The sequence below is a fragment of the Ursus maritimus genome, unplaced genomic scaffold, assembly GCF_017311325.1.
Source record: "Ursus maritimus isolate PB19 unplaced genomic scaffold, ASM1731132v1 scaffold_2, whole genome shotgun sequence".
NCBI classification, from domain to species: domain Eukaryota; kingdom Metazoa; phylum Chordata; class Mammalia; order Carnivora; family Ursidae; genus Ursus; species Ursus maritimus.
Window position 1 is genome coordinate 21,096,628 of NW_024424452.1, and position 27,875 is coordinate 21,124,502.

Below are 27,875 nucleotides of genomic sequence, written 5' to 3' on the forward strand. Positions count from 1 at the left end.
GTGGGGGGGGGGGAGTCTGTCCTATAGAAGGAGTTAATTCATACACCCAGGATGGATGCCCAGACAGAGAGAAGCACAGGGGACTGAGAAGACAGCTGGAATCCACCCATGAGAGCCAGCTTGGTGGCTGTGCTTGGAGGCCTTGCCAGGGTCCAGATGGCCCCACTGCTGCAGGTGGGCCTGGACATGGCCCCAGGCTCATGCCCCGAAGCAGCCACTGCTCTGACTTGCCACAAAAAAAAGAGAAACCACTCATGATTCACTGAAAGTGAACAACTTCCAAATGAGCAATTAGAACATACCTCTGGTTCAGCCCAATGGTCTACACTCAGGCATGTCTGGCTTTAAATCCTAACCCTGCCTCTTACTAGCTGGGATGAGTTCCTTAACCTCCCCAACCTGTTTCCACCCCTAATGATGGAATAACTCATAAAGCACATAGCAGAGTACCTGTCACAGAGCATACACTGTATAAGTGTTTACAATTATTATATAAAAACAAAAAGGAGGGAAACTCCCCACACGAGGCACATGTCACTCACTGGTGGTTTTTAAAAGAATTTTAGGTGGGAACATAGACATGCTTTCAATCACACCAAACCACAATAGGTGAAAATTGTTTCCTTTTCAATTCTTTTTCAACCATCCCGATTGTATCAAACAAGAAAGTCTGTCTGCTGCTTACATGTTTTGAACACCACTCTAAAATCTGCTAAACTCCCTTCTGGAACAAAGAGGGAAGAAGTTTCAAACTCAGATCCTGGCCGTCCAAGAGTACCTAGAATTTCATTACAGTTATTCATATTTATAGTTACTAATTATTTGTGGCGATATCATTTTTCCATTCATACAAAGTTTCCCTTAAAATAAATGTGTTGAGGGGTGCCTGGGTGGCTGAGTTGGTTGAGGGTCTGACTCTTGGTTTCAGTTCAGGTCATGATCTCCGGGGTTGGGAGGTGGAACCCCTCATCAGGCTCCACGTTCAGTGGGGAGTCTGCTTCCTCTCTTCTTCTCCCTCTGCCACTCCCCCCCAGCTCTCTCTCTCTCTCTCTCTCTCAAATTAAGAGAGAGAGCACAACAGTGGGCTCGATTCCAGGGCTCATGACCTCAGGGATCATGACTTGAGCCAAAGGCAGACGCTTAAACGACTAAGTCACCTCGGTGCCCTTAAAAAACATTTATTCGATTAATAAAATAAGATAGAATAAATGTGTTGAAATGACAAAACTGAAACCATTTAAAGAAAAATCTTTATTTAAAAAAAAAGGGCAGAGAGCACACAGATATAGCAAATATAATGAAGAGCAGAATATTCAGGAAGACTGAAGTAATGAAAAGAACATGGGTAGGATTTGGAATTCGGTCTGGTTCAAATTCCTTAGCCAAGTTACTAGCTATATAACTGTATTAGTCAGCTTTTGCTAGGTAAAGCTACAATAACCAGCAATCCCAAAATTCTAGTGACTTATGATATACAAAGTTTTGTTCTTGCTCGTGCTACATATCATTACAATTGTCTTGTGTCTCTAGGGCTTTGCACCAAGTGTGTTTTGCATCAGAGTATGTAAGCCAAGGAAACGGCCCTTGCTTGGTCTTGCAGCAGAGGGGAAAAGAGCAAAGGCCAAACCACACAACAGCCCTTAAAGCTTCTGCTTAGATGTAGAGTGCACCATGTCTGTTCACATTCACCCGGCCAACGTGCATCACATGGCTAAGCCCCACATCACTGGAACAGGAAAGTAATATCTCTCCTGTAAGGAGACACTATAAGCCACGTAGCAATGAGCAGGGATGTACCATCCCCTTACAAGGAGAAAGCAAATAACTGATTCAGTAATATAATCCACCACAGTGACCTTGAGCAGTGACCTCACTTCTATTTCTCCATCTGTGAAATGAGAATACCTACTTCAGAGTCAAGATCAATAAATGAGTTCCCTTCCCCTTTCACATCTTCTGAGATTTATTCAGAGCAGCTCAAACCAAATTTAGAAAGACCTTGGTAGACCAGCTGTATTCAAGCATCTGATCCAAGATCTGCAACCAGCTGTAAACAAACCCATGAGGTACTTCATGTGGGATGGGTGCACTCCCCTCCCAAGCCAGCCACAGTCCCTTCTGTCTCAGGTCACCAGTTTGTGAAAATCTTATTGGACAAACACCAGTTCTGGAACTAAAGAGAATATGGGGGAAATGGGTCCATAAATGGACATGATAACATTAGGATAGTGATAAGAGCATACATTTTGAAATTTGAATGGTGACTCCGCCCCTTATTTGCTACGTGACCTTGAGCAAGTTAAATAACTGAACCTCAGGTTATCTGTCATAAAATGCGGACGATAAGCTATTTAAGTCATAGGTTACTGTGAAAATCAAATGAGATCACTCATAGGTATAAGCTCTTTACTGTGCCTGGCCCAAATAAACGCTCAATAAATAGAAACTCTTATTAATGCTGGTACATGTCCCGGAGTATAGAAGTTCAAGTATTTCAAATGAGCATTTGCCCTCCAATATAGGGAAATGCTTGCTTATACCAGCTCGAAAAGTCTGAGTTCGATTTTTGTTTCCCATTCTCTAATATGGGACAGTGCGCTCACTGTTCCCCGTGAATCCCACAGAGATGCCCTGACCTTGCCTCTAATAAAAAGGATTTTCAATTCTTTTTGAAAGATCTAAAAAAAATGAAAGGTACAGAGGTCATTTCTGAAAGTGATAAATGGCGTGGAGCATGGCACCATCAGTGCCCCAGCCTTCTGTTCACAGGGCATTTCAGCCAAAGGCTGCTGTCCGTGTAAATACCCCCCAGGAAAGGATCTCCACTTACCATTCTTGGGGGCTGGATCCCCTGTTCTATATATGTGGTGGATGTTTTTAGCAACAAAGCTTGTTCTGTCTCCCAGCTGGAGGACTTGTCACCAATTACTTGGAAAAGAGATGAATAATTAAACAGACTTTTCTCCTGAGATACCAACTGGAAGTGTCTGGGTAAGAGTGAAAGGTTATAGAAAATCGTCTCCCGGGGGCTCACAGCAGTTTGGTCCATGTCTAAGTCTGCTCAAGGTTTCCAAGTTTATCCATGCCTGCACAATTTGTGACTTCCAGTTAGTCACATAATCTCTCTAAGCCTCAGTTTCTCATCTTTCAAGTGGGAATAATGGATTGCTTGGAAGTGGGTTTTTCGGCTTCAAGAGCTAAATCAGTATAGGCAGGTCTATCAGTTCGGACACTAGACTGACACAGGACTCAAGACTTGATAGAAACAGACCAGAACAAACACAAAGAACTTGTGAAGGACTGGTGTCCAGGAGATTGAAGTAAAACTTCTCTCGAGTCAGTAAGAAAATGTAAAAAAATAAAAATAAAAATAAAAGGGGGGGATTCAGAGAAGATGAAATACAACTCTCCAGTAAATACACAAAAAGATGCTCAGCCTCACTAGTGATCCAGATGACGCCCTACTAAAGTTAAATGCCCTTTTCTTCCCATCAGATTGGCAGAAATGTAACAGCTTGACATTATCACCATGTGGGCAGGAGGCAGTGACATAGAAACTCAAACTGCTGGCGGGGGCATACCCAGGCCCAGCCGCTTTAGAGAACACCCGGCGATATTCATTAAAATCTGAATTGTGTACACCCCGTGGCCAAGCCATTCTACTTCTCAGTAACTAGAAAAATATTTGCATATGTGTCAAACATGTATAAGGATGTTTAATGCACTACGGTTTGTAATAGACTCCACCCCTAAAAAAAAAAGTCTCAATTGTCCCCAAGAAGAGAGTGACCACAAAAATGGAAGCAAGTGTGTACCATGAACACTACAGAGTTGTGAAAAGCAGTAACAACAGAGCTTGCACTGCGAGACACTGTTTAGTGAGAAGGCAGGTTGCAGGGTGAGGTCTGCTATGTGACACCATTTAGCGAAACACACGCGCACACACCAACTCTACCATATGGACAAATATGAACATAGAAAAGGTTCTAAAAGCAGACACCAATGGTGACCTCTGGGGAAGGGGAGGACCTAGATTAGGAGGTCAGATCTTAGTGAGACTGCACTTATGCATTTCTTACCAACTTTTTTTTTTTTTAAACACAGGAGGACAACCTCACTGCATCATCCACAGTGGGTCACAAAGTCTCGCTGACTCCAGAATCAACAGAAGCTATGCTTGTGGGGATAAATATGGCCATAATTATTACCACATGACTGAAGCTTCTGTCTCCCTGATGTTTTTCTCTTTACTCTGAGAAAGAAACAGGAAGCCATGGTACACCTGGCTTTTTGCGACTCTTCTAAGAGCCTGAGACCTACTGGTGTAATCTCTTCCCAGGGGCGATAATTAACATTTTTAATGCGGGCACTTTACAATCAATAGAGCTAACAACTGCTGCTCTTATCTACTTACACTTAGGTGTGAAAAAGAGGGGGAATGATTTAAGGCTGGAGGAAGAGCAGAAAGGATGGAAATTCAACAGGAATCTACAGAGCCTGGGGACGATTTGGCCAAGTGGGGTTCTGACCTCAAGAACAGGAGGATGAAAATGAATGCAAAGTCTAAAATGCAGATTCTTTAGCCTGCCTTCCAGAGCTCTTCATATTCTGGGCTCAAGTCTACCCTTCCAGAACCTTCACTCCGCTCCATCCAGCCCAAGGGGCAGAATCTGTGTCAAGTATGAGGGGTAAGACCTATGGCAAAGGAGGGGAGTAACCGACCAACCCAAATGCACCAAACAAAACACAGTGACCAGCCCATGAGCCCATTCTGGTCCATTCTCTGTTTCTCACATTAAGAGACCTCAGAAGCATTAGTCACAAGAAACATCCTATCTCCACTAAGGGGTGGAGGAATGGGGAAGAAGGCATGACTTTGTTTCCCATTTAATCACACACACCACCACCATCCTCCCCAAAAAAACAGGTTTCTGCTTTAAAAAACAAAACAAAACTATTATGTTTTTCTCTTTTCTAGCATGTGTCACTATCCATAATGATCTCATCTTTCTTTGTTTACATGTTTATTGTCTGCCTCCAACTACAATGTAAGCTACATAAGGAGCAAGGACTTTCTCTGTTTTGTTCACTGCTGTATCCCTGGTATAGCCCCTAGTATACAACAGGTGCTCCATCAGTGTTTTTAATCTTGGGAAGTGGGGATACTTCCAGAAATTCAGCAAGAAGCTTAAAAACTGGTACCTAAGGGTAAACTAGGTCATAGAACAGAGGGTGGTTAGGAAAGAAAACTGGAAATTGTTTTTTTGGACGGGACCACTTCTGTTCCTAAAGTTAACGGCAAAATGCCATAAGATTTTATGAGGATTCTTCCCTGTGGCTCTGTGCATTATTTCAACGTTACAAACTTCCTGCCAATGGTGCTACAAAGGAGAAAGGGAGAACCTTATTACGAATTTTCAAAGCTTGACCTCAGTGTAATTAAGATTTTTACCCCATGTCCATTAGTGACAAGGCTGGTACAAAAATAAAGAGCAGTTACTTCCTCTTTTATGTTTAAAAAAAAAGAGGTTGGCGGGGAGGGACTTACTGAACTCTGAACTTCCTTTCTCATAACCACAACTTACTACTGACTTACTTCAGTAAAACCCGATTGCCGAATAAATAATCATCAGGCACTTCATTGGTGCTGACTGATAAAGTTTTATCCAAAACTCTGCCTGGAACATTGCCTACTGATTTCAATCCTTTAAAGGACCCAATCTAGGGATTCTGATTGGAAGAAGACAAAACTGACCCAAGGCTGCCATAAAACTGCCCAGCTCAGCTTCCTGGCGTTTACGGCTCTACTCAAAGGGCAGACATTTTCCGTGCCAAAATGAAACTAAGCCCAAACCGGCAGACTATTCTGAGGCGCAAATCCACTGCCAGGTACCCTGCAGGGAGCTTGGATAGGAGTGCAGCAGCCTGAGTTTGGACCCAGGTTCTGCCACTTTCTTGCTCTGTGACGTTGGGGAAGTGGCTTAACCTCTCTGGGCATCAGTTTTCCCATGTTAGAAAGAAGGCTTCTGTTTCTGGTATGGTCAAGGAAATTTCAACTGTAGCCAACCTTCCTGTGAGTAACAAATGCAACTGTGGACAAAACGTTTAAAAGACTAAAACAACAAAAAAAAAGAGGTCAGATTTCAGAGGGCAGGGATGAAATTTGAAAGAAGGAAATGGCCATTTGACAGCATTTACTGGAAGAGCAGGCCAGTCAGCACCAAGCAATAGCTAGAACTCCAACACAAAACCCTAAGTCTTTCTGCCTTGCAGAGCCAGAGGGCAGATTTCAGGTCAATCACAACTACTGGAAAGTAGGATGGGAATCTAAGAACAGAGAGAGCCAAGAGAAGAGGACCCCAAATGTGCACAAACTCTACCCACGTGTCTGGCGGACTCATGAACCACGCGTGCATCGGACAGCCTCAAAGAAGACTCAAAGATAAACAGAACTGACATCTGAGCTGATGTCCAAGAGACAGTTTATTGCCCAGCCAAGAAAATAGCTACTAAGACAAAAATATCAACATTCTTCAGACAAATACAACTGAATCCAGTGTCTACAACATAACACTCGCAACGTTCAGGGTACACTCTGAAATTATTCAACTGACATATGAAAAACCAAGAAAATAGGACCCAATCTCAAGAGAAAAATAAAATCAAACCAAGAAAAAAAAGGAAGGAATAATTCCTAATAGGTTGGGGCAATAATCTGAAATTACATGAGATGCAGTGCATTTAGCTACAAGTAATAGAAAACCCATCCTGAAAAGGTTTAAGCAGTAAGAGAATTTATTAACTGCTAGATAACAAAATTTCCAGAGACAGGATTGTAACAAGGGAGGTTACTTCCGTGGTTCAATGACATCACAAAGGGCACAGTTCCTCTTCCCTCCAGACAGCCATTCATGGCGGGTCAGCCTTGTCCTTCACGGTCAAAGGGCAGCTGCCACAGTTCCAAGGTATGACATGAGGTAAAGATAAATCCTTTGTCCTGCGCCCCTTCCCTCTTGCCCTCACGCTGTCCCATGAGGATGTGACTCTTGGGGACCAAAAGGGGAGATCCTGATGACACTTTGAAGATGGCAAAGAAATCACTGGGAGGATCCTGAGTTTTTGATGACCCTGGGAAGCCTCAATGAAGCTAACCCTAGAGCCACCTACCTTCAGATAGCTTGTTAAGTGTTCTGTTATTTACAACCAAAGCATCCATTCTGAGACAACCCGAATTGCAAAAGTAATAACACTTGCTCCAAACAGCAGACAAGCATGAAAAACACGAAAATTAAAATTATTAAACTCTGGCAACCACACAGATCTGAGCCTGAGGTTGCCTTATTGTTTTTATTTCAAAGGGAGATTAGCATGCATTAGAAAGATGTTTAAGCATGATAGCCCCAAACTGAGACATTCTCCTTAGCAACCAGAAGAATTAAAAGAAAATTGAAGAGAGAGAAAAAAATAAGTAATTTCATGTTGTTCAATGTCTTACACAATTAAAATCTTCTGGGTAGTACCAGGGATATGCTTTAGATATTTTGAGAAAAATATAGCCCTGTATTAATAATTCCCCAAATCTCTACCTCTATCCCTGACTTCTCCACATTCCCAGCGCCCTTTTGGATACCTACACTTGGATATACCACAGGCATCTCAAATTCAACACAGCCAATGCAAAATTCACCATCTTCACCTGCAAGTTGTCTCCTCTTCTTGAATTTTCCACTGCTATTTAGGATAACCCTATTCATCAAATACCTCAATGAGAACTCCCTCAGTGGCTGACACAATATTTTTTTAAGATTTTTATTTATTTATTTGAGAGAAAGTGCATGTACACATGTGTACAAGTTGGGGGAGGGACAGAGGGGAAGGGAGAGGGAGAGAATCTCAAGCAAACTCCATGTGAGCCCCATGCGGAGCTCGATCTCATGACCCTGAGGATCCTGACCTGAGCCGAAACCAAGAGTTGGACACTTAACCAACTGAGCCACCCAGGCACTGCACTGACAATATTCTTATGCTTTGTGTGCTATGTGCCAAAGTCCTGCTCTGCCCCATACAAGTTCTATCAAATTTGATCCTCACAAATCTATAAGGAAGGTACCATCCTTATCATCTACCCTTTTATAAAAAAATGAAGGCACTAAGGATAAGAAACTTGCATGGGGTCACAGGATTTGAATCCAGATCTTTCTCTCTTTTTTTTTTCTTCCTACCTCACAAAGCAAATAGAGAATTTCTCAACGGGCCTCTCAACTTACTTTATTTCCAACCCATTTTCCCTTTTTGGCTCATTGCCACCCATGCCCACCCCTCCCACTCCCCCAAGATGTCCTCCTGGGTCCCTCCTTTATGTGAGCCACTCTCTTGTCAGCACTTAAAGCTGTTGGCCTCACCAACTTGAAGGGTCACACTCACTTCTGAATCCCGGAGGGCTTTCTCTCTGTCCTTTCCAAACCTTCTCTTCCTGAAGCCTGACTTTCCCAGTGCAACTACTTCTTCCTACCAGGCGTCCCCTCTCTCTCACACTTCCCCTCCCGCCTCACGGACAGACTTCCCCATTCCCTCACCGCTTTCACTTCCTCAAAACTCAGCCTAGAACTAGGACTCCTTCCCTGCCGCCTGCCCAGGAGCCTGGGAGGCAAGATGCCCCCAGGGTTCCCGCCACCAGCTCTGTTCCAGTACCCATCACACTGTATTAAAGAATGTTTGATTGATGGGTCTTTCCTAGAGACTGGGGGCTGCCTGAGGGCAGAAAGATGCCTGGTTCTCCTGTATTTCCCCACTCATCCAGGGATGACCAAATATGCCTGCTGGACCACACACGGTGCTACGACTCCTTTCATACCACTCTCCTCTGGATGGATTTTGGAAAAGATACCCAGGGACGTAAGCCACACCTGCGCTCCCAAAGGCTGATCAGGGTTCCCGGCAGAGTGTGTGAACCACTAGCCTCGGACTCAGACAGACTTGGCTCATCACCCTCTTCAAATACTTCTTAGCTTCAAGACCTGGGGCAAGTTACTGAACGTCCCAAACCCGTAGATTCTTTAGGGAGCTAAAATGAGACTTAGTTCCTAGGGTGCAATAGGCTTTACACACGATCACGTGTAAACATTCAGCTCAGTGCCTCAATAAATTAGAACAGGTCCCTGGGAAGTACTATCATCCCATGGACATGTCTGCAGTATGTGACCCTTTCCTTCCAAATGACACAAGGACTTTTTCACAGTTCTCAGCCTGTCTTCCCAGCCCGCAACAATGACACAAGGAAATCAGGTGACCATGGTCACATGACCACCCAAAGCCTTCAGACCAGAGGCCACTTTCTGAATTCCTTATTTGGGACTATGGCAAAAAAAATCTGCACACGTGCAAACTCCCTCAGTGGGAGGAAAAAAAACAAAAACAAAAACAAAAAACTATTTAATGCACACATTTCTCCCACTAAGGAGTTTCCACATCCCATCAAATTTAGCCAGTTTCACCCGGGTTGTGGCAGGCATGCTCTCCTGGCTCTGAGAAATGATCTGGGTCACCGGCATGCACCCCAGAGCTGGCCTGATGCTGTCCTCACTCACCCTGCCCAGGATCTTCCCCACCACGGGGCTCTCCCATCCTCAGCCCTTCACCTTAGCACATGAGTGTGAAAACTGGGAGTCTGATTCAGAGAGATCTGAATTCAGTGTAGGCTCTACAGTTCTTAGGAAAATTCTTTATCCTCACCAAGCCTGTTTCCTCCTCTATGAATGGGACTAAGAATCATAGCCAAGTCTTAGTGGAGGGTGCAAATTCAAAAGGATGAAGTTTTTGAAATGCCCGGCTCATTGCAAGCCCTCAGAGACCAACTGTCTTCTTCGCCTTCCCCATCATCACCTCTATATTCCTTTTCTACAAACCTGAACTCAAATCTATGTTTGAGTCCTAACTCTACGTAACTATGGGAAATTTTTCTTAAAGGGAATATTAATAGGAGCAACCTCATAGGGCCATTGTGGGAATTAAATGAGTTAATATACAAAAAGCTCTTAGCACATTGCCCAGCACGTAATACATACTCAATAAACACCAGCTCGAGCCAGCAGCATTTGAAAGCCTTATTTGAAAATGCCTAGGAAATAGAAAATTCCCCAGACCGTCTCCCCAGCCAAGAGAGCCCCTCATTGGGGTTGCAGAACACACACATTCACCCAAGCAGGAACAGGATTTCCTTTTTTTCCTTGCACTTGACTTGTTTGTCCCATCTGGAGCACCCTGACCCCCTGTGGCCCGCAGGCCCCAAATCAGAAAAGGCCAAAAGGTTAAAAGAATGAGGCCAGCTGTCATTTGGGCCCCCACCTATCAGGGACACCAGAGGATATAAACACATCTGGGCCCTTGGAAGTCCCAGCTGGAGGCTGCTCTCAGCAGGTTGCCACCATGGGGATGCGACCCACCTCCACATCTGGGGTGGAGGGGGAGCTCTGTGCAACCCTAAACACCTCCTTCTCCCTCCCTCTGTGCTGATGCTGCACGTAAAACACTTCTTTCTCAACCCACACTATCCCCCAGGATCGCCAGCTCCTTCTCTCTGCAGCTCTGTGCCGGCACTTGACACAGTACTCCGACACTTCACCCAAGTGACAGGTCAGGCCAGGCACTTCTACCAAAATCAACAATTCCATTTTAAAAACCGCATACCCTATACTTAGAATCCTATTTGGGAAAAATAACTTCCATCAGTGATATGTGCAAGCTCAAAGGTAATAATCAAAATTATCTTGGGATATCGTGACAGGGTGAAAATAAAACCTCTCATTATAAAGAATTCAAAACAATGCATTTATATAATCTCTAGAAATAAATAAAGCCTCAGCAGTCCAGGGGCCAGTGAGCCTCCAGTGCCTCTGCTCCATGCTTTTCACAGCGATTTTCAAACCGCGCGCGCTGTTACCCACAGTGAGAAATGCTTCACGTTTGACCCAGTTCACACACGCCCCTATGTACGCATACATGAAATAAAAGTCTCATGCAACAATATTCATGCTTTCTGAGTGTTATCTGTTCTGATAGTTTTCATTCTATTTTTTCATGGTGTTCATGACCTACAAAATTGATTTCATGACCCTTAACGAGTGATGATCCAGTTAAAAAACCACACTTAGAGGAATTCAAGGAAAGGTGGAGCGGCAATAAGGTGGAAGGTTTAAGGGCAACGGGGCATTGAGGTCACAGACTCCAGGCTTAGAAAACAGGCTGGCACCTCCTGTGGCTCAGGAGGGTATGGTCTAGAGGGAGGGAGGTCAGCTAATGTGAATGTCAGATCACCTTCCTGGTAGCTGGGTGACCGTGGGCAAGACATTCCCATGTCCCTAGGCCCACCTGGATTAAGGCTCTCTGTAAATAAGGCTCCAGTTTTGGCAAGATGAGTCTATGAATCTAGATGGCAAGTAAATCAAATTCTGTGAAAGGACCAGTGAAATCCCACAGGCTTACTAATGATCAACAAGGTACAGTTCGGAACGAACCTCGACGAGAGATCTGGAAGCATGCAGGGGATGCCACAGTGCATCCCCTAAGCCCTCCTCCTACCTCTAGGGCCAAGACACTCGCTCCCCCAGCTGCTGGGAGCTGACGGCTAATGGTCACACCTGCACCTCCCTGGAAGTCCCCGCCTGAAGAAGGAAGCTGCCTTGCCCAAGGTCATGCCACTTTCCCAAGAGCAGCCCACAGCCAATGTCCACTTGGTGCAGGTCTCCATTGTCCTGGTTCTGAAGGGCCATCCCAGCTCCAGCCATAGGCTTTGGCCTCTATTACAACTACTGTACCAAAGTGCAACCAGCCCCTTTCCCTGCTTCCCTCAATCCCTCATGCATGTTGTGCCTCAGACCTACTCCTCCAATAAGCCACCTATGTGCAGATCTTCATCTTTCAAGACAAAGCAGAGTCACAGGAGGAGAACTAAGTCAGAATGACTTCAGGACATTTGCCGAGGGTATTTTTGAGACTTTTTTTTCCAGAACATTGAATGAGCAACCCCATGTCTTTGTACACCATGTCTTATTCAATCTACATGGTGTCCTGGGATGTAGGCTCTGTATCCTCACCTTCATTCCACAGACGAGAAACCAAAGATTAAAGAAGCTAAGAAAGATGCTCAGGGCCCCACATGTGCTCAGTGGAGGAGCTGACATCTGACCCCATGCCCTTGACTTCGCCCCACTCCACCACGGCTCTGTAATCACGCTCGCCACCCTGGATCACACAAATTCACCCTCATGTCTGTCTCTTTGATGATCTTCCCCCTCGTCCAGGGCAGGGACCTCATGTTCTGAATCTCGAGCTCTTAGTGCAGTGCCAAGTACACAACAGGATACAACTGGTAGTAATGGTAGTAATGGCAGTAGTATTCAGTAGTAACGGTGGTAGTGATGGTAGTAATGTGATAATATTCAGTGATGAGGGTGGTAGTATTCAGTGGTGAGGGTGGTGGTATTTAGTAGTGATAACGGTAGTATTCGGTAGTAATGGTGGTCATGATGGTAGTAATGGTGGTAGTATTCAGTGGTGATGGTGGCAGTATTCAGCGTTTCACGTGCATTAAGCGGTGCGCTGTTCCCTTTATACGAGACCATCTCACGGGGCCCCGCCACTTCCCCATGAGTTAGGTCCTCTTATTAGGTGCAAGCAGTCAGCGCTCACTTGGGACCTGCCACAAATGCAAGGACAGGTGAGCCGACACACACTGCACTGGGGCAGGTTTTATAAGGCTAAGCAGTCACAAAGGCCACACTGAAATTGGTCTGGTAGGTTCCCCAAAATGCCACCCATACTTTGCAGCTTCTCCCATCAAGAGGAAGTGTATTTCCTCCTCTATTTCTCGGATGGGCTTGTGGCTTGCTTTCACTGGCAGAATATGCCACAAGTGACACTGTGACAAGCTCCAAGCTCCAAGCCAAGGCTTCAGGAGGCCCTGCAGCCTCTGCTTTGGGCACTGGGAATGCAGCCACCTCCATGCGACCGAGCACAGGCTAGACCGCTGGAAGATGAGAGACATGCCCCACCCAAGAAAGGCCTCGGTGTCCCAGCCATCTCAGCTGCGGCCCCAGATGTGTGAGCCCAGCCAAGAAAAGCCAGCCCCTGCCCAGACCAGAAGGACCACCCAGCTGAGCCCAGCCAAATTACTGACCCACAGAAAGAAGAGCTAAATAAAATGATAGTTCTTTTAAGGCACTAAGGTTTCAGGTGGTTTGTCACAAGCAACAGGTAATTGGTTTATTAGGTGTCCAAAGAGCCGAAAGCCGAACTGCTGAAGGATTCTCCCATAGGAGAGATGAACAAATGAGCAAAAGAAAAGAACTGGGAGGGGCGCCCAGGGGCTCAGTCGGTTAAGGTTAAGTGTCTGCCTTCGGCTCAGGTCATGATACTGGGGTCCTGGGATTGAGCCTGGCACTGGGCTTCCTGCTCTGCAGAGAATCTGCTTCTCCCTCTGCCTCTGCCTCTGCTTGTGCGCTATCTCTCTCTCTCTCAAATGAACAAATAATCTTTAACAAAAAAAAAAAAAAAGAACCGGGTGATCCTACTCCTAACTCAAATGGCAGTGTTTTCGATGTCCACTGGCAACCAGGAGAGCCAAGATTTCTCACCGGCTGGAAAACTAGAACTTCTGACAAGAACCAGACTGTTTAATACCTAAACACAAGAGAAGTGCGTCTTCATTTCCCTCTTTGTAACAAAGCAGACCATGCTCTTCCTGGAACATACCCTCATATGTTTCATAAGATAAAGGGGTCTAGAGTTTCACATCTGTTTTCCTGAAGTCACACCTGTTTTCCTGAAGTCAAGCAAGAGATCAAGTTGGCTACATCATCCCAAAAGGAGAGGAGATCATGGCTTTGGGGACCGGAGCAGTGTGAGCTGTGTTCACTAACATGTTTTCCTACCAGACAGAGCTGGCTGACTTGTCCCAGTGCCCCTTTCAGTTGCCACGGCCCTGGCCCACAGAAGGCGAGCAGAAGTGACATACGTCCCTTCCAGGCTGGGGTGGTAATGAAATGAGCATGCTTTCTCACATTCTCTCCCCATCCACGGGGCCAACGGAGAGAAAGCTGGAGTCTTCAATGACCGCGTGCAAAACTGCCTGACCAGAATCACCTGCACTGGTCCGGGCTGTGAGACAGAAAGAAATCCCTTCCTGTCAAGCACAGAGACTTGAAGGCTTATCTGTTACCACAGCTTGGACAGATTCTTACTAATACCTTAACTAGTACAGACTTTTTTAAACGCAAGCCCTACAAACAGTTTATGAGCTCAAGTTTTCCCGGTATTAACAACTAAATTATTTGATGGGAAATTTGTCAGAGTGCCCTGGCTTCCCTGTTCTACAGTTTGCAACCGATGGGCAACATTGAAATAAGAAGCAGATGTCGCCCCAAGAAGGCAAATGGCACCATCCCTCAACGGGTGACTCCAGAAGGTGCTTGTCGCCCATACGGATTTCACTTCTGTGCGTAAAACTGAAAGAGTCCCAACTAACATTTTTGAGGTTCAGCTTCAATGACTTACACTTGCTTTTTAAATGTTCTGTGAAAGCATAATGGGGGCACCCAGGTGGCTCAGTCAGTTAAGCATCTGCCTTCGGCTCAGGTCATGATCCCAGGGTCCTGGGATTGAGCCCTGCATCGCAGGGAGCCTGCTTCTCCCTCTCCCTGTCCCCACCTCCCGTCCCCTCTCCCCTGCTCATAGTATCTCTATCTCTCTCTCTCTCTCTCAAATAAATAAAATCTTTTAAAAAATAATGAAATATAGTAACAGAAAAGTGGGCATAAGTATACGGCTCAATGAAATGTCAATATCCGAACACATTCAAGTAACCAGCACCCAGATCAAGAAACAGAACATTGCCAGCATCCCAGGAGCTGCTCTCAGTCCCCACCAGTTCCCGCAGGGTAATCACCATCCTAACCTCTAAAATTAGTTTTGTGTGCTCCTGAACATCCAGTGAATAGAATCATACAGAAGGTATCGTGTCTGGCTTTTCTAGCTCACATTATGCTGGGGAGAACCATCTACGTTCTATGCAGCTGTAGGTTGTTCCTGTTCATTGCTGTGTGATATTCCATTGTGTATCCCCCATTCTGCTGATAGGCAACTGAGGTGGCTTCCAGCATGTATTATGTGTGAGAACATACTTTTCACTACAGTCCACCAGGGTCCATGACGAACAAAGGCAAGCACTCAAGTGGAGGGACTGTTTATCTTCACAGAGAAATGTGGGCAAAGCATGGCGCTGTGCCCGATATCAGGGCTGCAGCATTCACACATTCTGAAAATCACTTCCCAACAGGCTCTAATAATAGGGCAATTTGGGGATAGGGGGAGTTCAAACAAAAATGATCAGAGCCAGATCAAGCCATAGAAAACTAGCACCAAAACCCAAATCAGATGACTCGCTCTCTAGAGTCATTTCTCCCCTATACTATTCATTCATTTGATAGGTATTTATTGAGCACGTCCTACGAGCCAGATTTGGAGCTGGGTACTTCAGAAACAACAGGAAATGAGACAGATGTGGCCCCTAGTCTGATGAAACTGACACTCTGGTGGCGAAGACTAAACACTCAAACTGATAATTACAAAATGTAAAACTGACAAGGGGTTTTGTACAATGGGGAAGCTGATTTGGAAAATCAGGGAAGGCTTCTCTGAAGAAGTGACACTGCGTTAAATTCTGACGGAGGAGCAGGAGGCTAACTGGGGAAGAGGAAGGCGAAGAGCAACTGAAGCTGAAGACAGAACGTGTGCACGTGCCCTGGGGTGGGCAACAGTATACCATGATTAAGGAAGACCAGTTGGGTCTTCAGCTAGAAAGTGAAAAGTGAATAAAAGGGAGGTACCAGCCAGGTTCATGAGGACCCGGAAGACAAAGACTTGTAACTCATGTTAAAAGATTCTGGACTTGGGGCTCCTGGGAGGCTCAGTCGGTTGAGCATTCAACTCTTACTTTTGGCTCGGGTCATGATCTCAGGGTTGTGGGATCGGGTCCCTCACTGAAACTCCAAGCTTAGCATGGAGTCTGCTTAAGATTCTCTCCCTCTCCCTCTGCTCACTTGCACATTCTCTCTCTCTCTCGAATAAGTAAATAAATCTGGAAAAAAAAAAAGATTCTGGACTTAATCCCGGGAAGAACAGAAAAGCCAACCATCAAAAGATAATAACTAACTGAAGTACAAAGAAGTCCCTTCCCGCTCTATACACCAATCTTACTTCCCTAAGTGCACTGTTTGGCCCAGATAGAATTATCAATACTCCCAACCATAAATTTTGCTGCACACATTAAAAAAAATAATAAAGTCCAGATAACTATCAAAATTCTCATTTGCATCATTGCCAGAATTCTAAATAATAACCCCCACCTTTAGGGAGGGAAGGAACATCTTCAGAATAGGGCTATCTCATAAAAATCACCAGCCCCACCATCACAAGACAAGAGACAGTCCTGCAGACTTCACCCTCCACCTTCACCCACATTATTTGGCAGCTTCTTCTTCAACCCAAAAGAGCACGTAAACATTCCATCTGGAGGATGAAGGGAACTCAAAATTGAAAAAGTAAAATGGTCAGAAATCTATTTAAAGTTGAAATGCCATCAACACATTTTCAAAATGAAGACAGCAGATGGGACAATCACAGATCTCGATTCAGCTTTGGAGGTTTCCCACAAATTAAAGCATCGAAAGCCAGGAAGCTGTTGCACAGAAAACACTGTTGCTCACCCGTGCTCCTATCACAGCTCTGACCCCAGCTAAGTTTCTGGCTCAGAAACATTGTAAGTTGCACCTAATGCCGTTGCCCACAATGTGTGAACACATTCATTCTTGCATCAAGTCCTTGATTCAGGAGCAACGCCCTTGCCTCCCCAACAGGACTATAAAGTCAGTCAGGGCAAGACAGCGCCCAGCCGTAGGAATAACGGGAAAAGCTGTTATTACCAAGGGTTCACTGTCTATCAGGCAAGGCGGTAAGGAAACACTTGACGTGTGCCCTATAAACGAGATATGATTACTTCCTTTTACCTCTGAAGAAACAAAAGCTCGGAGTTTAAGTAATATGCTCAAGGCTCCATAACGAGAAGCCAAGATTTGAACCAATGCCTTTCTGTCTCCGAAGCACAAACTCTTTGCCACCCCGTGCAGCATGTGCTCAATTAACACGTGCTGGATAAGTGACAGCAGCAGAGACGGAGAGAGGGAGTGGGAGGATTCCTTTCACAGGAAAAATCATTTCCATGGCCCTCTCCGCCTCAGGATACAGTGAAGAGAGATATCCCTATTGTTAGAACCGTAAAAATAACCCAGTAACCACCTCCCAAAATAGAGCAATCAACAATGTGACTGACACGAAAATCCAAATGCCTCTGTTACGATGTGAAAAATAGCAGCGGCCCCTACATGCTCAGGTGACACCCCCCACAGCTTCTAAATGGTCATTTCAGTTTGTCCTACCTGCCCTCCAACCCCACAAGCCTGGGGTTCCAGGATCTGAGTCATGGCAATCACTGTTTCAAATGTACTTCACGCTCCTCTTTTGCAAACATTTGGCCACTTCACTCACCCTCACACATCCCGCCTTAAAACAATGACAACAAGCACTTCCTAGTCACTGTCCTGCCTTCACAAGGTCCAAACCCTCCCAGATGACGTGTGGCTCCAAGCGCCACCCCCTCCCTCACACACCCTCCTTCCTGTTCCCTGCATGAGCCCTGTTCTCTCCTCCGAGTCAAGTTGAGCTGTCCTCTGCCTGAAACACCCTCCCCAGCCCCCAGCCTCTTGTCAATCTGGGAACTCCTACTCCTGCTGGAAGATTGTTCCCAAATGTCACCTCCTCTGTGGAAGCTTCTCCACCCCTCCCAGGAGCAAGGATGCCACCCCGCATCTCACTGATGTGCCGGAACTCACTGGCCATGTGCTGGTCTCCCCGCAAAAGACCAGGAAGACCTTCGCGGGCAAGGTTAGTGTCTTATTTCTCTTCAAAGCCCATATTGCAACCTGACATTATACATTGTATTTCTTCTAAAGTACTTATTAATTGCTGTTCTCCTTCCCCTAGAATGGAAATTCCATGAGGGCAGGGACTCTGTCTGGTTCACTGTTCTAGTTCAGTGCCTAAAACAGTACCTGACACGTGGTAGGCACTCAATAAATATTTGTTGAATGAATGGGCAGATGGACAGATGGCTAGATGGATGGGGGAATGGATGGATGGTTGGCTGAATGAATGGATGGACGAATGAATAATGTATAGAAAAATAGCTGAGTGAACAGATAAATGGATTGGTGGGTCAGTGGGTACAAGGATGGGTAGATAGATGGTTGAATCAAGCAGGATCATGTTTCACCAGCCCAAGATCACTGAGGCGTGGAGACACAGCAGGATTTGAAACCAACCCTGATTTTTGAGCCTGCACTCTCAATTCAATTTACACTGCCAATCTAGAAACCCAAAGTCTGGTCACTGGGCAGTGGCAAGATAAAAGAAGAAAGAATCTAGAATTCTCCCTCCACCCGCCCCCCCCCCCCAACCAGGAACGTGGTTATTGTTGACCTAAGTTAATTTCCATCTACTTAGCAAATGCCAAGACTCAACAGGAGGGCATGTGAACCCTCCTAGTCCAGGTCTGAGTTCCCCTTCTGACTCAGTAGGGCAAAGTTCTGCATGTGGGCTGAGGGAAAAGAAGACATCCAGGAGAAAAAGACAAGCAGGACAAAGGACAATGAAAAGGTATCAGCCAACAATAACACTAGTAATATTAAAAGATTGGCATTGCTGAACAAAAGCTCCTGTCTCTTCCAAACCCTTCTGGAGCCTGCAAGCATGGTGTCTTTCAATCCTCTGTTACATCAAGCTTTCTTCCAGCACCAACCATTTCCAGGAAAGACAATGAACTCTCCTCCTCTCTTCACAACAAGGAATAGCCAATTCAAAATGAGGCCCAGAGGGAGAATAGGAAAAAAGGGAGGAGGGGAGGAGGAGGAGATGGTTTACGGGTAGAAACTAACATGTCCTTATGTTCTCATAATTTCCTGTAGTTCTTTCATAATAAACAGTAAAGAACATTTACTAAATGCCCAAATTTGTGTTAGAGGAGCGATAAAGACACAGTAGCACCAAACCAAGACCTTCTCCTTGATGAAATCAGAAAGAAGAGAACTGACAGAGGATCATTCTCTATATGTGATTCTATAGGGCTTACTGTGAAACTACTTACAAATTATCTTCCAATTGAGGAAAAACATGGCCTAAGCCAAAGAAGGAACAGTCTTAGAACATCAGCCCTGGACGAAGGGTGAGGGAAGTATCTGGGAGGCGATGCGAATAATCCTGTGCCCCTAAAAACTGGCTTTCAGCTCAGATGCCTCTCACTGACATGCTTTGCTTTTTTTTTTTTTTTTTTTTTTAAGATTTTATTTATTTATTCGACAGAGAGAGAGAGAGACAGCCAGCGAGAGAGGGAGCACAGCAGGGTAGTGGGAGAGGAAGAAGCAGGCTCCCAGCGGAGGAGCCTGATGTGGGGCTCGATCCCATAACGCCAGGATCACACCCTGAGCCGAAGGCAGACGCTTAACCGCTGTGCCACCCAGGCGCCCCATGCTTTGCTCTTTTTATTTATTCTCAGCCTGTCCGCTCAGACTTGCTCCTCCACCTCGGAAATGGTCTAATTTTTCTGCTGTAGAAGAGCCACCTCAAAACACAGCCCCCACACCACCAAATGAAAGCCAGCTCATTCTCTGAGCTATCAGCTGAGAGATGAAATTGTCGAACTGGGAGAGAAGCCATCTTAATGTAACCATCTAATTCTACCAAATATTCATCATACTTGGGACCATGGCACAAGGAAAGAGTCATCCTCTCTACAGAATATCACAGAGATAAGACTTCTGTGTATCTTGGGGCGCCTGGGTAGCGCAGTCATTAAAGCGTCTGCCTTCGGCTCAGGGCGTGATCCTGGCGATCCAGGATCGAGTCCCACATCGGGCTCCTCCGCTGGGAGCCTGCTTCTTCCTCTCCCACTCCCCCTGCTGTGTTCCCTCTCTCGCTGGCTGTCTCTCTGTCACATAAATAAATAAAATCTTTAAAAAAAAAAAAAAAAAAGACTTCTGTGTATCTTGATCCAGGATACGAGCAGCTTCACGACAATTTTTTAGCTCTAGCTCCCTGGCAACTCAGACTTTCTCCAATTACCTCAGAGGACAGGGAGTTATTTGCCTTTTGTTTTCGGTTTTTAATTCTCAAGACCAAAGAATTGCCTCACTCCACCCCAACCACTGCATAAGCTAACATGCCCTTATAAATTCTCATAGCACCCTGCACATTTCCTGCAAGGCACTTCATGAAAGGAAACTTAAATATTGGTGCAACGATTCGTAGAGTATCTTCTCTCCCCGTTACACTGGACGCTCTATGGCATTAGGATCTTCTCCATCTCATTCACCCATTGTATCCCCGCCATTTAAAATAGTTCCTGACACATAGAACTCAATGAGTGAATCCTTTAGGAAGGATGGATGGATATATGGAATGATGGATGGATGGGTAAATGCATGTAGTAAGTATATAAATTTCCTACCAGATTTTCAAGCACCCATCACACCCCCAAATGCCACATGTAAACACAGTGGATTTTGGATACTCTATAAAAAGGTCAATAATCGAGCTATATAACATCACACAATTTCAACAGAGAGATAGGATGAGTCAAGTCAAAAAATCTATGATATTAGATCAAATGCCAAAAATGATAAGAGACCAAGTTTTTTAATGCATCAGCCAGAGATGATGAACTTTTCAGCCGATCCCTCTACCCACCCAAGAATTAACTGGACTCCAAAGTCAAAAGACCAGAGAATGGACTTTAAATTGTACCTGGTAATTTAACTACCTATAGCTGAAAAGCATCAAAAGGAGATGAATATTCTCAAAACTGTCACCTACTGATGTATTTACATGTAAGTGTATTTACACACGTGTGTGAGCATGCTCACAGACAGAAACAGAAAGCTAGGCAGAAAAAGAAAGAAAGAAGAGTGAGGGGCTCCAATAACAAGAACACGTATAAATTATTTTCAAACCTTTGGTTCATCCCTGACCAATTACTTTCTCTGTTATCTTTTCCTTTCTTGACCCAAATGCACCATAACCATGTGGTATATTGTTCTGGAAAATACACTGGCAGTATAGCTAGTATTCAGAAATACCGTATTTTTTTAAATTAGTTTCTAAGAACGTGTGTATCTTATCAACTACATTTCCAAAGGTCGTATTTTCCATATTTACTTAGAAAGGCATTCTGTTGCCCAGTGACAAAGCTTCCAGCTTGCCCGGAGTGCCCTAGCGCTCAAGGTGAATTGATTGTGGCCTCTCTAACACATCAGCCCTTCTTTTTAAGACCCAGCATTAACGCACCTCAAGATTTTTATTTCATTTGGGACTCTGGGCCTGAAATCCCACTTCAGGTGGAAAAAATAAAAAAGTCAAACCATCAAATACAAAGTCAAAAAGCCTCTGCCTTTTATCCCCATAGAACCCTCAGGACACATTCAGAGAAAGCTAAGAGGTGAGTGGAGTTTGACTCACAGGCCTCTGGGATATGCTTCTGGGAAGGGAGGGAAATGGAATCATAGATGTGAGCTCCGGTAGCTTGCAGCCTGACTTAGCGATTGTACCAAAAAAAAAAAAAAAAAGCCCTCTTTATGATTTTACTGATAAAGTTCAACCTGAAATATAGGATATCATATTGTAAGTTGCCAGGGAAAACTGTGCCAAAAATAAAATTAACCTTTGATATTTGTTTTTATTTTATTTTATTTTTAGAGAAGGGGAGAGAAAGAGAGAGAAGGGGGCGGAAGAGCAGAGAGAGGAGAGAATCTAAAGCAGGTTCCACAAGCAGCACAGAGCCCAACTTGGAGGTTGATCTAACTCTGAGATCCTGACCTGAGTTGAAATCAAGAGTCAGACACCTAACTGACGGAACTACCCAGGCACCCCAGATTGTTGTGCTTAAAAAGAGCATATTTTAGGGACACCTGGGTGGCGCAGGCAGTTAAGTGTCTGCCTTCGGCTCAGGTCATAATCCCAGGGTCCTGGGATCAAGTCCTGCATCGGGCTCCCTGCTCAAAAAGGACTCTGCTTCTCCCTCTGCCTCTCCCCCCTGCTCGTGATCTCTCTCTCTCAAATAAATAAATAAAATTTTTAAAAAGAGCATATTTTAGGGGCGCCTGGGTAGCGCAGTCGTTGCATCTGCCTTCGGCTCAGGGCGTGATCCCAGCGTTCCGGGATCGAGTCCCACATCGGGCTCCTCCCCTGGGAGCCTGCTTCTTCCTCTCCCACTCCCCCTGCTTGTGTTCCCTCTCTCGCTGGCTGTCTCTCTGTCACATAAATAAATAAAATCTTAAAAATAAAAAAAGCATATTTTAATCTATATGTGTTGACTACAGACTAAAATAAACTTGTATTCCATAGAGTTGACATTGATGAAAACAGCAATGGTTGAATTCATGTAACATTTTGGGAGTGGGTTTTGGATTTTTTTTTTTGTTTTTTTTAAGATTTTGTTTATTTATTTGAGAAAGAGAGTGAGTGTGAGAGAGAGAGCATGAATGGCGGGTGGGAGGAGCAGAGGGAGAGGGAGAAGCAGACTCCCTGCTGAGCAGGAAGCCTGACTCGGGGCTCGATCCGGGACTCCGCCATCACGACCTGCGCCAAAGGCAGACACCCAACCAACTGAGCCACTTAGGTGCCCCAACATTTTGGGGTTATTAAAGAATAACTTCTATTAAAAAGCCAAAAAACAGGTTTTCTGATATGCACAGGAAAGGTAAGAGCTGGTTTACTCATTATAATCATCCCTGCTAGGTCTTCATAGTCAGAAAACTAGTGTGCTGGGGTTTTTCTAGAGAGTCCCCGAGAACTTGAGATCTTTCTCACAAGGAAAGGGTGAGAAAAGACAATCTGAGCTAGCTGGGCTGGCTGGGCCCAGATGCTGAGCAGTACACACACTGGTGTTACCCAAAGTCTGTGAAGAAACACACCTGAGAGGAAAACCTACCTAAATACACGAAAGCAGCCTAGTCATTCAGTGACTTCCAGAATGAACTCTGTCCCACTTTGACACATTTTCCTACCACGAATCAAGTAATAATGATCATCTCACTTAGAGTCACGGATACTTATTGTGGATATCTCTCTTGCACTTTGGTGCTCACCATAACCCTATGAGGTAGGTACCATCAGCCCCCATTTTATTTATTTTTTAATAGATTTTATTTATTTATTTGAGAGACAGAAATATAGTGAGAGTGAGCACACAAGCAGGGGGAGCAGCAAGCGGAGGGAGAGGGAGAAGCAGACCCCTGCTGAGCAGGGAGCCCAATGGGGGCTTGATCACAGGACCCCGGGATCAAGACCCGAGCTGAAGGCAGACACCTAACCGACTGAGCCACCCAGGCACTCCCAGCCCCCATTTTACAGATCAGGAAACTGAGGCCACTACAGGTGGATGACTTACTGAAGCTTATACAGCAAGCAGGTGGCAGAGCACAGTCACACCCAGTTCTATCTGACTCCAACCCCATGCTCTGAATTCCAGTTCTCTAGATTTTATTGCCTCCCTATTCCTACTTAAGTGACTTTCTTTAACAGAAAAAGTTCTTCTCTCTGCCAAACTGCAAAACTTCTTGGGGTAAGAGTCTAATTCCACCCAAAGGCTTGCCTTCATTACAATTAATGCACAAATGAAGGTTCTAGGGTCCTCTAAAGAATGCCATAGAGAAAAGTCTGCCTTGCTTCTCTGAGGGCTCCCACTTTTCACCCAGAATTTAGTCAGTTTCATAATAGGGACACTTAGCCCCAGTGTCTGTCATCAGAGACATTCTTTTTTTTTTTTTTTAAAGATTTTATTTATTTGAGAGAGAGCACAAGCAGGGGTGTGAGGAGACAAAGGGAGAAGCAGACTCCCCACTGAGCATAGAGCTGAATGCAGGACTCTATCCCAGGACCCTAAGACCATGACCTGAGCTAAAGGCAGACACTCAACTGACTGAGCCACCAAGGCGCCCCATCAGAGACATTCTTAAACTACCTCACGAGAGTAGTTTTATAGAAAATAGAGTGGTAACAAAGGGGAGAAATCATGCGGCAATCTAGAATGTTGTCCTCTAGCAGTACAAAAGCAAGGAAATCTATTCTCAAGAAATCCCTGACTTCCTATGGTTGATGGACTTTCCATCTTTCCTCCCTCAAACCGTCCCAGCATCCCCAATTTCCATGAGAGCACAATGGAGCATGGAGGCTCAGTGGGCTCCCTGCCTAAGGATCATCCACCTACCTCCTCCCCAAGGACAATGCAGGCTATATCCCCTCTCCCCTTCTACTTTTTATTCTTTAAGACTTATTTGAGGGGGCGCCTGGGTGGCACAGCGGTTAAGCGCCTGCCTTCGGCTCAGGGCGTGATCCCGGTGTTATGGGATCGAGCCCCACATCAGGCTCTTCAGCTATGAGCCTGCTTCTTTCTCTCCCACTCCCCCTGCTTGTGTTCCCTCTCTCGCTGGCTGTCTCTATCTCTGTCGTATAAATAAATAAAATCTTTAAAAAAAAAAAAAAAGACTTATTTGAGAAGGGCGTCTGGGTGGCTCAGTTGGTTAAACGTCTGCCTTCAGCTCAGGTCATGATCCCAGGACGCTGGGATCAAGTCCCACGTTGGGCTCCCTGCTCGGTGGGGAGCCTGCTTCTGCCTCTCCCTCTGCCCCTCCCTCTGCTCCTGCTCGCTCTCACTTTTTCTCTCAAATAAATAAAATCTTTAAAAAAAATTTTTTTTGAGAGTGCACCAGAGTGCAGGGGGGAGGAGCAGAGGGAGAGTGAGGGAGAGAGTCTTAAGCAGACTTCATGCTGAGCACAGCCAAACCCAGGGCTTGATCCCATGACCCTGAGATCACGACCTGAGCTGAAACCAAGAGTCTGACGATCAACAGACTTTGCCACTCGGGCTGCCCCTCACCTTCTACTTTTGAAATGGAACACCCCCCCCCAACCTGTAGCCAGGAACATGGCTACCTGAAATTAACATTACAGTGTACAGGCACCCCTGTGTAGCAAGGTGTGGATGTGTGATTAAGTTCTAGCTCATAGCGTATAGGCAGAAGTATCTTGCAGCAGCTTCCATAAGTGACAGTGGGCATGTGGCCTTTGCCTTTTTTTTACCCTTTCCTCCCTCCTGCTAGCTGAAATAAAGATGTGATGACTGGATAGTCTAGCATCCTATTTGGACCATGAGGTAAGTGTCACTCCTGCATGGTAGAGCAGAAAACTGAAAGGAACTAAGACCCTGGGCTCTGGACTTCTGACTTAGGTGAGAGAATATAAGCTTATGTATTCTCTAAAAAATGTAGATCCCCATTTTAATCAGATGCACTTTTTTAAAAAGATTTATTTATTTATTTTAGGGGGAGAGAGAAAGAGAGAGCACCTGTGCATACAGCAGGGGAGGGATAGAGGCAGAAGAGAGAGAATCTTAAGCAGGCTCCATACCCAGCACAGAGCACGACATCAGGGCTCAATCTCACGACCCTGAGATCATGACCTGAGCTGAAACCGAGAGTCAAAAATTTAACTGATTGAGCCACCCAGGCACCCCTATTTGGCAACTTTTTAAAGTAGGTACTGTTTATTGGACTCATTTTACAAACAAGGAATCTGAGCAAAACAAGACGGCTGGGAAGTCTCGAATCCAGGATTCAAATCCACAGTAACCTACCTGATGGCTTGTACAGATGTCTGCTACCCTACACTGCCTCTCAGGGAGAGGAGAAAAAGAATGGTGATAAAAAAATAAGTACCTTCTACCTCTAAAGTTGCCGTATTAGATTAGAAACTTTAATTCTGCTGTACTCTCACTATACCAGAAAATTCCTACCACTTTCCGGGCTTTGAAAAACAGGATCTCCTGTCATCACCTACACATTTCAGATTGACTTCCCCAGGTAACTGCTGAGCAGGGAGGAAAGCAGCAGCAAAAATGTCCAAAACTCATCCCAGATCCCAGCAAGCGACAGACAGAAACTGATTCATGAAAGTGAAAGGTAACCTCAAAGAACATCTACACATTGCAGCATGAAGACACCATTGGTATTGTGCTCCAGGGGCCGAAGTTCTAGGAAACAATCTCTTTGCAACAGGGTCTCAGCTGTTGCCACTTTAAAGGGATCTGGGCAGACCTAAAACTAATGTAACACTGTATGGTAACAATCCTTCGATTAAAACAATAATAAAATAAAAAATAAGAGTATATAAAGCTGAAAAAAATAATAAAGGGGCTTGGGAAGTCCTCTGGTGCAGAACGTGAGACTGAGGTTCCACATCTTGGTCAGAGAGGCAGGACAGCTCTGCAAGCTGGTTGGGCCAGCTCTTCCCTGGATCGCAGGTGAGGGAGGGAACCCACGAGTCCCAGAAGACGGCAGTGCTACACAGCAAGCCTCCTGTGCAACTGACAATGCCACCCACACTCACCAGGGATCATTTGACTTCTCCCTGGAAGGGGGAATGCTACGACAACACAGACCCGGCTAAGTCACATCTCTGACTCTTGAACGCTTAATGCATTCTTTCTCCTGATCAGACCCAGCTCCCCAGAAGCAGTGAATGTGTCCCTATAACACACCCCACAAATGAGGCACCAAACTCAATCACACCTGGCCAAAAATTGGGGAGAGAAAAAAAAATTTTTCCAGGACAGAAATTGCAAACTCAAATGCCTACAGGAGCCAGACACGGGTGAAGCTGGCCCAGATGGGAAGGAAGGACTGGGATGAAATGGTGAATACATGCCACAGCTATGAAAATAGCTCCGAAGGATTGTTTCTACGAGAAAGTGGGACCAACTCTCTGCAAACTTGAAGCTGGAAATTCAGGTATCTGTGTAAAATCTCCCAGTTCTAAACGTTGACATCAAATTAAAAAACGTTTGACAGCCTAAGAGCTAAACAAGTCCACAGGTAACTTGACCCTGGAGAGTGAACTTTCAACCGGAGTCAGCCAAGGCCACCTTACACATGATGAAAAGTCACCACTAGGTTGAGCATCCCTGGCTGGGGTCAAGGATCTCAAACCAGGTGCAAGGACCCAGGTAGCCTGTCACTTGGCGTCCTTTCTGTATGCAGCAAGAAGCTAGAAAAGGCCATTTAAACCAGTGTCTGAGAGGCACCCCATCTGTAACGACCTCTTGGCAGAGAGGGAGGCAGCCCAGGGGACAACCGCAGTCCCCTTTCAAGGAGATGCACCAAATGCAGACGCAGCAGCCACCTGTGGAGACTTCTGTGAAGCAGGGGAGGAGGCAGAACCTCACTCTGTGAGATGAGGAAGGCAAGTGAGAAGGAATTAGGGAGAGGAGGGGTCCTCCCAAAAATGGCCCCCCGGGGACACTTCCTCCAGGGGCAGGATTGGCCCAGCAGGACAGGTTCAGGAGGCAGGATCTGACTCTAATGATGCTGGGAAGGAAGAAAGGGTGCGTGCCCTTCCTTGGCAGGTAGGGCCTCTGGCTCCACCCCCCTTTCCTGAATGGAGCATCAGTGCCCCCATATACACACACCCCTTAAAAGGTGGTGGTGCACTCCCGGCTTGGCAGGTCACTCTGACAAATGGGATACCTTCACTCTCTGCCTAACTCAGTTCTAGAAAGTCTTTTTCACCATCTCTTCCCACAAACGGCATTCCCAGAGCCCCACAGCCTACCTTGGCACTGGAATCCTTGCTTTCCGAAGCCCCTGCAAAGGCAGAAAGAGACACGTGAGGCAGCCCTAGGGGCCCAGCCACCAGCTAGTTCCCCCACGTCACCCCCCCCC

At 45.6% G+C, this 27,875-nt stretch overlaps 1 protein-coding gene across 1 annotated transcript in view; it reads right to left on the reverse strand.

Annotated features, from left to right (window-relative positions):
• Positions 1–27,875, reverse strand: part of PRKCB (protein kinase C beta) — a 314,044-nt gene that overhangs the window by 284,857 nt on the left and 1,312 nt on the right. The window contains 1 exon segment of the mRNA XM_040635210.1: positions 27,766–27,797. Within this exon segment, the coding sequence (XP_040491144.1) occupies positions 27,766–27,797 (32 nt within the window).